Raw genomic sequence first — 14,260 nt, 5'->3', positions numbered from 1 at the left:
ATTGGAAAAAAACGACTGGCACCTGACACAAAATGGCTGGGGCACTCACACCTCCTATGACCAGATTTCAGCGGAGCAGACTCTTTACTCCGTCGCCACCCGGTCAGGAATGCAGAAGGGGAAGAAACCCCGCCCAAGTGTAAACACACACGGTCAGCAGATGACCCGCAAAATCCAAAAAGCGTGCCACCGAAAGGTGGCAAAACTAGGCCCACATAAAAGGATAAGCAAGACTAAACAAACAGGCATATACCCATAACCCGAAGGTTTTTAGTCTTAGGCCGTGCAATCACAAGCCCTGAAAAAAACACTATGCACCGCATAGAGTAACGCTACATGTTTCAGCTTCAGAGCCCGTACACACATACCCAATGCAGGTTGAATCACATAAGAAACATGATAAGAGACCCCTTCCCCATTCACCAATCCACCCTAAGGAGGAAATATCCCTTGATTCCAAGATCTGTACTGAAGGTACCTCAGCGAGGCCCATACTATACTGTCATAATGCATCACATTACAGACAATGTAATAAAATGAAACGATCTTACCGGAATCTACAACGTTGAACAGGAACACCACCCTTCAAGTGTGAAGAATAGTAGCAGCGCCTCTGTCATGGACTCGAGAGAAGACTGCAGGTAGCGAAGCAAAGTTCGACAAAGCCAAGTGCTGAAAGGAGCTGTTATAACGAGTCAGGATGGTGTCGCAGGAAAAGCTCCCACTGCATCTCCGGACTATAACTTTCACCCAGGCCCTCCACGAGAGGCTAACAGCACTACTTAAAACTCCTATACCATGTCTAAAGGTAGCACCCTCCATAAGAGAAATATTAAAATTAAATAAAAGTATAAATAAAAAAACTTCTGACAATTCTCTGCCAACCTCCAGGGACGAAAGGCAAAGAATGACTGGAGGATAAGGGAAGTGGGAGGATTATTTAAGCCTTTGGCTGGTGGGTCTTTGCCTCCTCCTGGTGGCCAGGTTCTTATTTCCCATAAGTAATGAATGTGGCTGTGGACTCTTTCCCATTAGGAAGAAAAAAAGGATTATCTATCTTTTGAAACAATAAAAAAATTTGAGTTGACTATCTCTTTAACAAAGGTGCTTGATATAACAAAGACAATAAGACTGCAGTCACAGCTAAACATTACCTCTCAGACATGGCTGTTGCCTCTGCTACAAAACCATAGGTGGAGGCAAAGTATATTTATTTTAGGAGGGGTTAACCCTTTGTCCCCCTAACTCTATCTCCAATCTTAAAATAGCATGTCGCTGTGGTTTTGTTGACAATGTGAAATTATCAAGATTATGTAGTTGCAGGTTCTTATTTCCCATAAGTAATGAATGTGGATGTGGACTCTTTCCTTTTAGGAAGAAAAAAAGGATTATCTATCTTTTGAAACAATAAAAAAATTTGAGTTGACTATCTCTTTAACAAAGGTGCTTGATATAACAAAGACAATAAGACTGCAGTCACAGCTAAACATTACCTCTCAGACATGGCTGTTGCCTCTGCTACAAAACCATAGGTGGAGGCAAAGTATATTTATTTTAGGAGGGGTTAACCCTTTGTCCCCCTAACTCTATCTCCAATCTTAAAATAGCATGTTGCTGTGGTTTTGTTGACAATGTGAAAGTATCAAGATTATGTAGTTGCAGCTGCGACATAGTCAGCATGAAATTCTACTGCATATATTGTTGTCCAGCATATAGGAGCAGTGTAAATATGCCCAATTACTTATAAATAAATATATGCCAATAAATATAGACAATTATTAAATGCAAAAACGAATATAAATGAAACAAGACATTCATTTTGTTGTATTTTACATTTTACTGGGTACGTATAGCCAGGAATGTCACTGTTGTTTTGGTGTTTAATAGAAAAACTACACTCAGACATTATATTTTTTTCTCTTTTTATTATTGTTAATTTTACTGGGTGTAGAATGCTCACCAGCGACCTTGATACTCAAACGTTCCTCATTGCTCTTGTTAGACTGTAGCGGTGGACTGTAAAGATACTAAACCTGATCAGCAAGATAGGGACCCCTCAGGGTGACAGTGTACCTTGGGAAATATTGGGGTGGGGGATTGCAGAGTCTGGTATTAGATCTCAGGTGTCTCTTGTATCTATATATGTGGGACTCAGCCTCTAACTTATCTTAAAGAGACATCTGATGCAGTGAATGGTTACAACAAACATTCAACAACTAGTTAAACTAATTGTAATAGAGGATACAATCCAGTTTAAGAAAAGAAAACCAATACTGCAATAGTATAGTACTAGTTAACTCTGCTGATGCGAAAGTATATTTAAATTAAAATAGTTCCATTCCATTCATACAACTAAACTTTATTAAATCAACAAGGAACTCACACACACTCAAATAACAGAGCTGAAAGATTAAAAGCACTTAAACTCTGTTGATTGCACTATGGCAATAAAGTATAAGAACCAATATTTAGAGTATCACCCAGTCCTCTGTCAAAATTTAAAGTGTTTAAATATAGACTAAGCCCTTACAATCCGAGGGCTAATTATTTGTATCATTACACTATTAAAGAACAGAGGCTGGGAGGGCTATAGTAAGTTCAATAAGGCATATTTTCAACAAGAGTAAGCAAGTTAAAAAACGAACAGGAGAGACTGAGCTACCCCTGTCGGACCCCTGACGCGCGTTTCACAAACGCTTCCTCAGAGGGGGTGCGGGCCGCTGTTGTTTGCCGTGATTTGTACTGTCTTTGGACCCACCTACTTGGTACTATTGGTCTCAGTAGTAGGTGTTGTCCACCTGTGATAGGATGAGTCTAATGTCAATCATTATTGCTGACATTTTCGCCTTGTGAGTATTATTGCGTCTGATTATTCTGGATCATCCCTTGTTTATCATTGGTTTTAGCAGGAGGGAGTGTCAGCCAGTTATTGGTTCAATCGATTGTCAGTAAAAGATTTCCTAGCTGACGTTTCACATTGTGTTCGTCATAGGATGGGTGTATACCTATTGCTGACTCATTATGTTGGTAACCAATCTGTGGTTGTGGGATGGTTCGGGTAAATGGGTGTGTGATATCCTGTATAAGTCATTGGCTGATCATAACAGATGTAAACAGACTTGCGATTACCGTTATCAGTTTTATTTGTCTTAGAACGCTGCATATCAATGTTTTTATACAATGTTAAATAGGTTGCCTTCATTGTTGCTAGAACTAGTATCTACCTATTGTACTTATATCATTATTCCGTGTCTTGAAGGGGACTTAGTGCCAATACCTATTCTCCCAGATTCATTGAAAATGTACAGAGGTGTTGTAAAACTGGAGGATAATACATGCCTACATCTTGTGTGTAAGATTTGATTTTATAATAACTTATATAGAATAAAGAATTAAATGAAGGATATAGATATTTATTATATTTGAAGGGGGTGTGCAATATTAGTAATTTTAATACACACTATGTGCTTTTATATGTGGACTGGTGACTTTTAAAACAGAGAAGTGCTCTCTTGTTGTCAATATAGAATGAACATTTAAATAAAAATTGTTTATTTTTGTGAGGAAAGTGTACGATAAATTTTACTTTGTGCTTTTCAATGTGAACTTGTGACAATGTCAAATGGAGAAATGCTTCATTTGTAGCTATTCTTGATGCCAGAAAATAAAAACTACTTTTCATAAATTTATATCTGGTTGCTAATTCTATTCATCGAATAATGAAGTAGCTTGTTTATTCTAACTGTTGCTATATTGTGCTCTAAAATTAGACATTTTGTGAACCGTGCTTAAATGAAAATACGTGAACCATGGTGAAAAAGTGAATAGAATTAAGTTAAAATTGGTGCATTGAAGGGTGAATTATTTATTTGTTACCATATCATTATATCTCCAACTCTTTGTGGTAACCACTTTGTTATGTTATATACCATAACTCACAGATTTTAAGTACTGCAATATATATCTTTAAGTACTATAATATATAATGCTGAAGTATGGAATGGTTGACCTATAAATATACAAAATAATTATTATAGTCATTCATTCCATTTGGTTTGACTGCATTTAGTGAATAAATCCACTTGCATTCCATTTTTAGTAATATCTTTTCAATATTACCTCCTCTTATACCAAGGGATGGTTTTTGGATTACTGTATATTTTAGATCCTTTGTCAGACTTTTATGATGTAATAAGAAATGTTTGGCCACTGAAGTTATTTTCTTGTCATTCTTTAAATCTCTTTGTGCATTTTTGATATTATATGCATGTTCTAGAATGCGTATTTTGACCTCTCTTGTTGTCATGCCAACGTAAAACATTTTACAGGAGCAGGACAATGCATACACTACTCCTGTGGATGTGCATGAGAAGTATGATGGTATTTTGTATACTCTCCCACTTCTTTCTGTTATACTTTTTGTTTTCCAAACAAACTTGCATGCTGAGCAAGTGCCACAAGGGTACATACCCAAATTTTTATCTTGTTTCTTTTTGGATCTCACATCTTCTCCATCAAACTAGTGCACACTCTCCAAGTACACTAAAAGCAATACCCTACGGCGAATTCCTGAGACTTCGCCGTAATTGCACAAATACAGAGATCTATATGAAAGAAAGCATTGATCTATCTCAGAGGCTAATCTCACGGGGGTACAGCAAAAAGTCAGTTAAAAGAGCTAAATACAAAGCCTTAAGGGTCTGCAGAGAGAACCTACTAGTACCCAAAGACAAAACACCAACAGAATCCTGCCCAAGATTCATAACCACATATAATCCTCAGATTCCACACATATCCAAAATCATAAATGATCATTGGAATATTTTACAAAATGATGAAACTCTCAGAACCATCATTGGAGATAAAGTATCCATGGGATTTAAAAGACCACAAAATCTGAGAGACAAGCTAGTCTCTAGTCACTTTGTGAGATCCAAAAAGAAACAAGATAAAAATTTGGGTATGTACCCTTGTGGCACTTGCTCAGCATGCAAGTTTGTTTGGAAAACAAAAAGTATAACAGAAAGAAGTGGGAGAGTATACAAAATACCATCATACTTCTCATGCACATCCACAGGAGTAGTGTATGCATTGTCCTGCTCCTGTAAAATGTTTTACGTTGGCATGACAACAAGAGAGGTCAAAATACGCATTCTAGAACATGCATATAATATCAAAAATGCACAAAGAGATTTAAAGAATGACAAGAAAATAACTTCAGTGGCCAAACATTTCTTATTACATCATAAAAGTCTGACAAAGGATCTAAAATATACAGTAATCCAAAAACCATCCCTTGGTATAAGAGGAGGTAATATTGAAAAGATATTACTAAAAATGGAATGCAAGTGGATTTATTCACTAAATGCAGTCAAACCAAATGGAATGAATGACTATAATAATTATTTTGTATATTTATAGGTCAACCATTCCATACTTCAGCATTATATATTATAGTACTTAAAGATATATATTGCAGTACTTAAAATCTGTGAGTTATGGTATATAACATAACAAAGTGGTTACCACAAAGAGTTGGAGATATAATGATATGGTAACAAATAAATAATTCACCCTTCAATGCACCAATTTTAACTTAATTCTATTCACTTTTTCACCATGGTTCACGTATTTTCATTTAAGCACGGTTCACAGAATGTCTAATTTTAGAGCACAATATAGCAACAGTTAGAATAAACAAGCTACTTCATTATTCGATGAATAGAATTAGCAACCAGATATAAATTTATGAAAAGTAGTTTTTATTTTCTGGCATCAAGAATAGCTACAAATGAAGCATTTCTCCATTTGACATTGTCACAAGTTCACATTGAAAAGCACAAAGTAAAATTTATCGTACACTTTCCTCACAAAAATAAACAATTTTTATTTAAATGTTCATTCTATATTGACAACAAGAGAGCACTTCTCTGTTTTAAAAGTCACCAGTCCACATATAAAAGCACATAGTGTGTATTAAAATTACTAATATTGCACACCCCCTTCAAATATAATAAATATCTATATCCTTCATTTAATTCTTTATTCTATATAAGTTATTATAAAATCAAATCTTACACACAAGATGTAGGCATGTATTATCCTCCAGTTTTACAACACCTCTGTACATTTTCAATGAATCTGGGAGAATAGGTATTGGCACTAAGTCCCCTTCAAGACACGGAATAATGATATAAGTACAATAGGTAGATACTAGTTCTAGCAACAATGAAGGCAACCTATTTAACATTGTATAAAAACATTGATATGCAGCGTTCTAAGACAAATAAAACTGATAACGGTAATCGCAAGTCTGTTTACATCTGTTATGATCAGCCAATGACTTATACAGGATATCACACACCCATTTACCCGAACCATCCCACAACCACAGATTGGTTACCAACATAATGAGTCAGCAATAGGTATACACCCATCCTATGACGAACACAATGTGAAACGTCAGCTAGGAAATCTTTTACTGACAATCGATTGAACCAATAACTGGCTGACACTCCCTCCTGCTAAAACCAATGATAAACAAGGGATGATCCAGAATAATCAGACGCAATAATACTCACAAGGCGAAAATGTCAGCAATAATGATTGACATTAGACTCATCCTATCACAGGTGGACAACACCTACTACTGAGACCAATAGTACCAAGTAGGTGGGTCCAAAGACGGTACAAATCACGGCAAACAACAGCGGCCCGCACCCTCTCTGAGGAAGCGTTTGTGAAACGCACGTCAGGGGTCCGACAGGGGTAGCTCAGTCTCTCCTGTTCGTTTTTTAACTTGCTTACTCTTGTTGAAAATATGCCTTATTGAACTTACTATAGCCCTCCCAGCCTCTGTTCTTTAATAGTGTAATGATACAAATAATTAGCCCTCGGATTGTAAGGGCTTAGTCTATATTTAAACACTTTAAATTTTGACAGAGGACTGGGTGATACTCTAAATATTGGTTCTTATACTTTATTGCCATAGTGCAATCAACAGAGTTTAAGTGCTTTTAATCTTTCAGCTCTGTTATTTGAGTGTGTGTGAGTTCCTTGTTGATTTAATAAAGTTTAGTTGTATGAATGGAATGGAACTATTTTAATTTAAATATACTTTCGCATCAGCAGAGTTAACTAGTACTATACTATTGCAGTATTGGTTTTCTTTTCTTAAACTGGATTGTATCCTCTATTACAATTAGTTTAACTAGTTGTTGAGTGTACCTTGGGAGTTTACTACTTTCTTTAATGACAATTGTAGGCCAGATTATGAGACTACAAAATTACTGAGTCTATGATAAAGAAATGCTTCTAACTACTCCCCGAATAATACAGTTTCTTTATTTCCAACTCACCCTATATCCATTGTCTTCATTTACATCACATGAGGCAGCATTTGCATTTGTTTGCCACACAGTCTCCTTAATACTACAGCCATACATGAACACATTTTTCTTGCGAGAATGGCCATGGTAATCACAATAAACCTAACAAAAATCAAGGGAAATCAATGTAATGTGTTAAAATGAATGTATATATATATATAACACACAATATTTGTGGCAGCATTTATGAAATAAGTTAATACGTTTAGCTTCATTTACAAATTGATACACATGAAATTACATCTACTTACAAAGTTGAGAACACAATAGAGTACATGAATAAACTTCTAATTTGATCAGGAGGGCTTATCAAAAGGTTCTACATATAGCTGTAATCAATTGTTGGTGCACAAACCTAGGGATACCAGTATTCAAGTGGTAAAGTTTAACAGCACCTTCAAGAAAACAGCACCAGCAGATACTCAGCATTCTAAATAGACATGTCCATGTTCATAACATAGATCCAATTATTGCTAGAGCTATTGGTAAAAGAGTGCAAACATGTTGGCGTATGCAGTATATGCATATAGAATGGAATAAGAGCAGTATGTTCCTTCGTATACAATAGCCCATCGACATCGGCAGTGCAATTAATCCAAAGCCATCATCACATTGTACCTCCTCTTTTTACATCATTGAACATCAACCACATACTAGAAAACAGAAATAGGCAGTAGTTGGAACTGTTTCCTGACGTCTGATAAATATATAGGGCCTCATTTAACAATGTCCGGTCAGACAAGGTTTGCGTCTGTAAACCTGTCTGCCTGGAATTGCGGCCAGCAGGCAGCAGTACGTGGCCCGCATTTAATATTGCATAAGCAGCTGCTTGTGCAATGCCACCCCCTGCTCATGCAAGGCCAATCGAGCATGGTCAGGGGATGTCAATCACCCCGGCTGGACTTGTCCGGGGTGATTTTAATCAAGCGAGCCTGCAGCGAAGGCACTCAAAGCTGCAAACGAAGCCTGATAAATGAAGCCCATAATCCTAATCACCATATTATAACATCAGGGATATGATCATTTAACCCCTTAAGTGTAGTATTTAACCAAAAAAATACATCTGCTCTCCATTTGTAAGAGACATTCCTCCACATCAACACCTATCCTGTTAAATAAGAGAGGCTCTATAAAAGGCCCCATCCCATACCACTAGAATGTATGACTGTTTTTAAGTGTTTTTCAAATGAAGGTTAATTTATTCCTCAAACAAGGAGGGGGGGAGGTAGGGTTCAATTAAAGCACCCTCCCCCTTCAGAATAAACAGAATTTAAATGTTACAGCAGGTTTTGGCTGTTTTTATGGCAAGCACATGTATCTTGCATTTTAAGCAAAGAAAAATATTTGGCATCTCAAATGTTAATTAATTAACGTCTCAGAAAATAAACCTTGCAGAAATAATAACTCATTCTATGTATCTGTATATCAGATGAATGTAACATTTAAGTTTATTTAAGTTTTAGTAAAATGTATTGCTCAATTCAAATAGCATTAAAACAGGATTTAACATGCAGCTCTAAACCATCAATACCAATATTTAATGGAGTATAATTTGGTTTTGTTTAAAGCCTCATCAAGCAAGCACAACATTTGAAACAAAGCTCCAGAATGCAAGAGGCGTAATAAATTAATGAAAGCATAATATTTTCTCTTGAAATGATGGTTTAATTAGGAGATCTTTAAAAGTGCGCCTGCTTCCATCTAACAGTGAAGAACCGCATAAAACAATCAAATAGAATTTATATAAATTAATGCATTTTTAAGTAATCTTTTAATTCAAATACAAATAAATCACTTATGTACCGTTATTACCATAATCTCATCTTACCAAAGGAACACGTCTTATAGCTGACAAATACTGCAGAAGGCCTTTGGTATGGTAGATTGTAGGATGTAGATCTGCATTTGGGTTTTGCCATTGCCTGTTAAGATCTTCTCCACTTAAGGAGCATCGGTGACTAAATAGAAAAAAAAAAGGAAGATATTGTATTACACCCAAAAGCCTTGAGACACCTTTAAGAGCACCAATATAAAAATGAAGGCACAGCTTTTAATAGAAATATATACAGTATATACGCGCTTGCTCCACCAAAATAGAATTGAGCAGAACATTAATGACTGCACAAAAGTCAGGATATAAAACTCCATTTCCCATGGTAGGCTGGGGTTTAATAGATTGTTTAACCGATTGCTTGCTGTGATGTCCCCACTAACGTGTACATTTCCTATTCCCAGATCACAATTACATGACTGCTTAAGAAGCCTATACATTGTCCAGAAAAGCTTCTTCTAAGTTGAATGCAGCTTCAAATTGTACTTGATCAGCCAAAATGATCTCCCTGAGAGATGAAACCTTTAATGAGACGCCCAGCCCTGGCTGCACTAGTGAGATCTTCAAACAACCACATGTCTAGTTCAGCTTTAATTAAACAAGGTCTGTAGTGTTCACTGAGTATTCAAACATGGGATTTCAGGAATAAGAATGTTTTGTTAATACTGTGTGAAGAGGGTGGAGGTTATCGCCGAACTCATTAAGCAATAGATTTATTATCCATAAACAATAAATAGACAGATTACAAGCAGAGCGCTATTTAACCCTCCGGAGCGAGTGTTTGCGCTAGAAGTAAGCTTTTGGGTTGCGCTTGTATTACAAGTTGTAAGTAAACACTTTTCGCTCGCACACTAACCCGAGGTGCGTAAAAAGCTGAACTTCGAATATCGCACGTGCGATAACGTATTCCCCTTTAGAAGTCAATGGAGCAAATTAAGTGGAAAGAAAACCTAACACCCTACTCGCGTACAAACCCGATCACATATTCTTAAAGGGACACTGAACCCAAATTTTTATTTTGTGATTCAGATAGAGCATACAATTTTAAGCAACTTTCTAATTTAATCCTATTATCAATATTTATTCGTTCTCCATGTATCTTTATTTGAAAAAGAATGCATATAAGCTGTTTTTTTTGTTCAGAACCCCTGACAGCACTTTTTTATTGGTGGATGAATTTATCCACCAATCAGCAAGAACAACCCAGGTTGTTCACCAAAAATGGGCCGGCATCTAAACTTACATTCTTGCATTTCAAATAAAGATACCAAGAGAATTAAGAAAATTTGATAATAGGAGTAATTTAAAAAGTTGCCTAAAATGTCATGCTCTATCTGAATCACAAAAGAAAAAATTTGGATTCAGTGTCCCTTTAAGTGAGCTAACCTGACATGAAAATATGAATGTTTCATATTCCAATGTCCTTCACATGGAAGAATATGTTCTATTTATTCATAAATACATATTTATGATTATATATAGGTATAGATATATACAGAAACATATGCCCCTGTGCAGAACATTGATATGTGAAATATTTACAGTAAATACATAGTTAAAACCTTTATTAACAATGAAAATTGCATTTTGATGTTTTCAGTTACTTAATTGCAAAGGGCTCCAATGCATTTATATATATATATATATATATATATATATATATATATATATATATATATATACACGTGTACATATGTGTATATATGTCTGTATATACATATATACACATATAAATGCATAAAAACATATGTACACACATATAGACATATAGGTTCATAAGAGTTTAGCAGTGTTTTGCAAAAATGTATAACAAAGCTACAAACAATGTTGCAAAACACTGCTGCCATAGAATACTAAAGACACGTGCACATTCCTGAGCTCTTATGAGCCTACCTAGTTTTACTCTTCAATAAAAGATAGCAAGAGAACAAAGCAAATTTGATAACAGAAGTAAATTGGAAAGTTGTTTAAAATTGCATGCTTTATTCAAATCCTAAAAGTTTAATTTTTACTTTACTGTCCCTTTAACTAAATTAGTTATTCACACATTTAAAAAAAAATCAATTAAACTAACACACAAATGAAAAAAAAAATCAGCTAATGTCAGATTGCAAAATCATTTTCTCTGATGCATACATTACAGTATATTGTAAAATGCAAAATTTAAACATTAAAACAATATTAATGTTTCAAAAATTGTACCTACTTTCCATTGATCACACCATCAGGATTAAGCATTGGAACAATTTTAAAAATGTAGGATTCTCGTAAGCTTTGCGCAACGGCTGTGTTGCTCATCAGAAACTCCAAAGTTCCTTTCATAACCCAGCTTGCGTTAGTCTCTCCAGGATGGACGCGGGATGTGAGAAAAATGTAGGGACGATTTCCTAACATAAGAAGAAACAATTTTCTAGTTTGATACATTGAAAAATATTACTGAAAGGGACTTGAAACACAAAAAAATGTCTGGGCCAGAATTAATGACAAACAAAATAGTTGTTGTGGGTTTAGCAATTAGGTCACAGGTTTAAGAGCTTGTATACTGATTGGTCACTTTAAATAATATGTATTGATGCTGGTTATATGTGTGCAATTAACCTACCTGTTGTATTCCACAACCATACAGATATGAGTGTATGTATTTTTAAGTGATTTAAACATGGGCATAATAGATAAAGAGGGTATGTGTTTGTTGGGTTATGGATCTATGTAATTTTTATGTGTTAAAATGCTTATTATTAGTTGTTGTTTTTTTAACTTTAATTGATTGTGTAGGTAGTGTTTGTATCTATTTGATGTTGGTTACTAACATCATTCAATAGGGCACGGGTAATTTGGTATCGGATAACCTTTTCTTTAAATAAATACTTGGGTTTACTTATATTATATTTTGTATGACAATCTGAAACCAGTGTTTTAAATCAGCAAGGGTGTAAGTAGTTTTTTACAACACTGTAAAATCAACCCTTGTTCATTATCTTTTCTGTACCATTAAAATGAATTGTCTCCATTTCTCAGATCATTCTTCTATCAGCTGCACATTAAAATTTAACAGACTTAAAAGAACTCCATTGATTCTTAATATCTTGTGCAGATTAAAGAAACAGTAAACACCTTGTAATCACAAGACATTTCTGTTGTGCTGCTAAAGAATAACATATCGGAAAAATCTTAGGGCTTGGGTTTATCACAGCTGTTTGAGTGCTTAGGAAGGAGCACTCATATTACAATTTGAAAGTAAATGTGAATACGTGAGTGCAATCCAGATTTACACTAGAATGATTACCGCAACCTCAAAGCTCTGGTTAACTGTTTCGCAAAACAAAAAAGTGTCACAAAACACATACAATATACATTGAAAAGTACAGTTACACTCATAATAACAATCTAATAAAAATTATTTTTTAAAAATTGCACAAAAAAGTAAATAAAGGCTCAAAGATATAAGGTCTCAGGTGTTAGAAAAAAAAGGCAGACAAAGGGCATTGACAGAGATACATACAAATACATGTCTAAATACGTATGTTTATGTATGTATATATATATATATATATATATATATATATACACACACAGGGAGTGCAGAATTATTAGGCAAATGAGTATTTTGACCACATCATCCTCTTTATGCATGTTGTCTTACTCCAAGCTGTATAGGCTCGAAAGCCTACTACCAATTAAGCATATTAGGTGATGTGCATCTCTGTAATGAGAAGGGGTGTGGTCTAATGACATCAACACCCTATATCAGGTGTGCATAATTATTAGGCAACTTCCTTTCCTTTGGCAAAATGGGTCAAAAGAAGGACTTGACAGGCTCAGAAAAGTCAAAAATAGTGAGATATCTTGCAGAGGGATGCAGCACTCTTAAAATTGCAAAGCTTCTGAAGCGTGATCAATGAACAATCAAGCATTTCATTCAAAATAGTCAACAGGGTCGCAAGAAGCGTGTGGAAAAACCAAGGCGCAAAATAACTGCCCATGAACTGAGAAAAGTCAAGCGTGCAGCTGCCAAGATGCCACTTGCCACCAGTTTGGCCATATTTCAGAGCTGCAACATCACTGGAGTGCCCAAAAGCACAAGGTGTGCAATACTCCGAGACATGGCCAAGGTAAGAAAGGCTGAAAGACGACCACCACTGAACAAGACACACAAGCTGAAACGTCAAGACTGGGCCAAGAAATATCTCAAGACTGATTTTTCTAAGGTTTTATGGACTGATGAAATGAGAGTGAGTCTTGATGGGCCAGATGGATGGGCCCGTGGCTGGATTGGTAAAGGGCAGAGAGCTCCAGTCCGACTCAGACGCCAGCAAGGTGGAGGTGGAGTACTGGTTTGGGCTGGTATCATCAAAGATGAGCTTGTGGGGCCTTTTCGGGTTGAGGATGGAGTCAAGCTCAACTCCCAGTCCTACTGCCAGTTTCTGGAAGACACCTTCTTCAAGCAGTGGTACAGGAAGAAGTCTGCATCCTTCAAGAAAAACATGATTTTCATGCAGGACAATGCTCCATCACACGCGTCCAAGTACTCCACAGCATGGCTGGCAAGAAAGGGTATAAAAGAAGAAAATCTAATGACATGACCTCCTTGTTCACCTGATCTGAACCCCATTGAGAACCTGTGGTCCATCATCAAATGTGAGATTTACAAGGAGGGAAAACAGTACACCTCTCTGAACAGTGTCTGGGAGGCTGTGGTTGCTGCTGCACGCAATGTTGATGGTGAACAGATCAAAACACTGACAGAATCCATGGATGGCAGGCTTTTGAGTGTCCTTGCAAAGAAAGGTGGCTATATTGGTCACTGATTTGTTTTTGTTTTGTTTTTGAATGTCAGAAATGTATATTTGTGAATGTTGAGATGTTATATTGGTTTCAATGGTAAAAATAAATAATTGAAATGGGTATATATTTGTTTTTTGTTAAGTTGCCTAATAATTATGCACAGTAATAGTCACCTGCACACACAGATATCCCCCTAAAATAGCTATAACTAAAAACAAACTAAAAACTACTTCTAAAACTATTCAGCTTTGATATT

General features: G+C 35.8%; 1 protein-coding gene across 3 annotated transcripts in view; it reads right to left on the bottom strand.

The window, feature by feature from the left end:
• The window catches only part of AGTPBP1 (ATP/GTP binding carboxypeptidase 1), a 362,468-nt gene that overhangs the window by 64,721 nt on the left and 283,487 nt on the right, over positions 1–14,260 (bottom strand). For all 3 annotated transcript variants that reach the window (XM_053702435.1, XM_053702434.1, XM_053702437.1), the window contains 3 exons: positions 11,426–11,606; positions 9,217–9,346; positions 7,359–7,490 (listed from right to left, as the gene is read on the bottom strand). In XM_053702435.1, the coding sequence (XP_053558410.1) occupies positions 7,359–7,490; positions 9,217–9,346; positions 11,426–11,606 (443 nt within the window). The remainder of the gene's footprint in view (positions 1–7,358; positions 7,491–9,216; positions 9,347–11,425; positions 11,607–14,260) is intronic.

The sequence above is a fragment of the Bombina bombina genome, chromosome 2 (assembly GCF_027579735.1).
Source record: "Bombina bombina isolate aBomBom1 chromosome 2, aBomBom1.pri, whole genome shotgun sequence".
NCBI lineage: Eukaryota > Metazoa > Chordata > Amphibia > Anura > Bombinatoridae > Bombina > Bombina bombina.
This window is presented reverse-complemented; position numbering and strand designations above follow the sequence as displayed.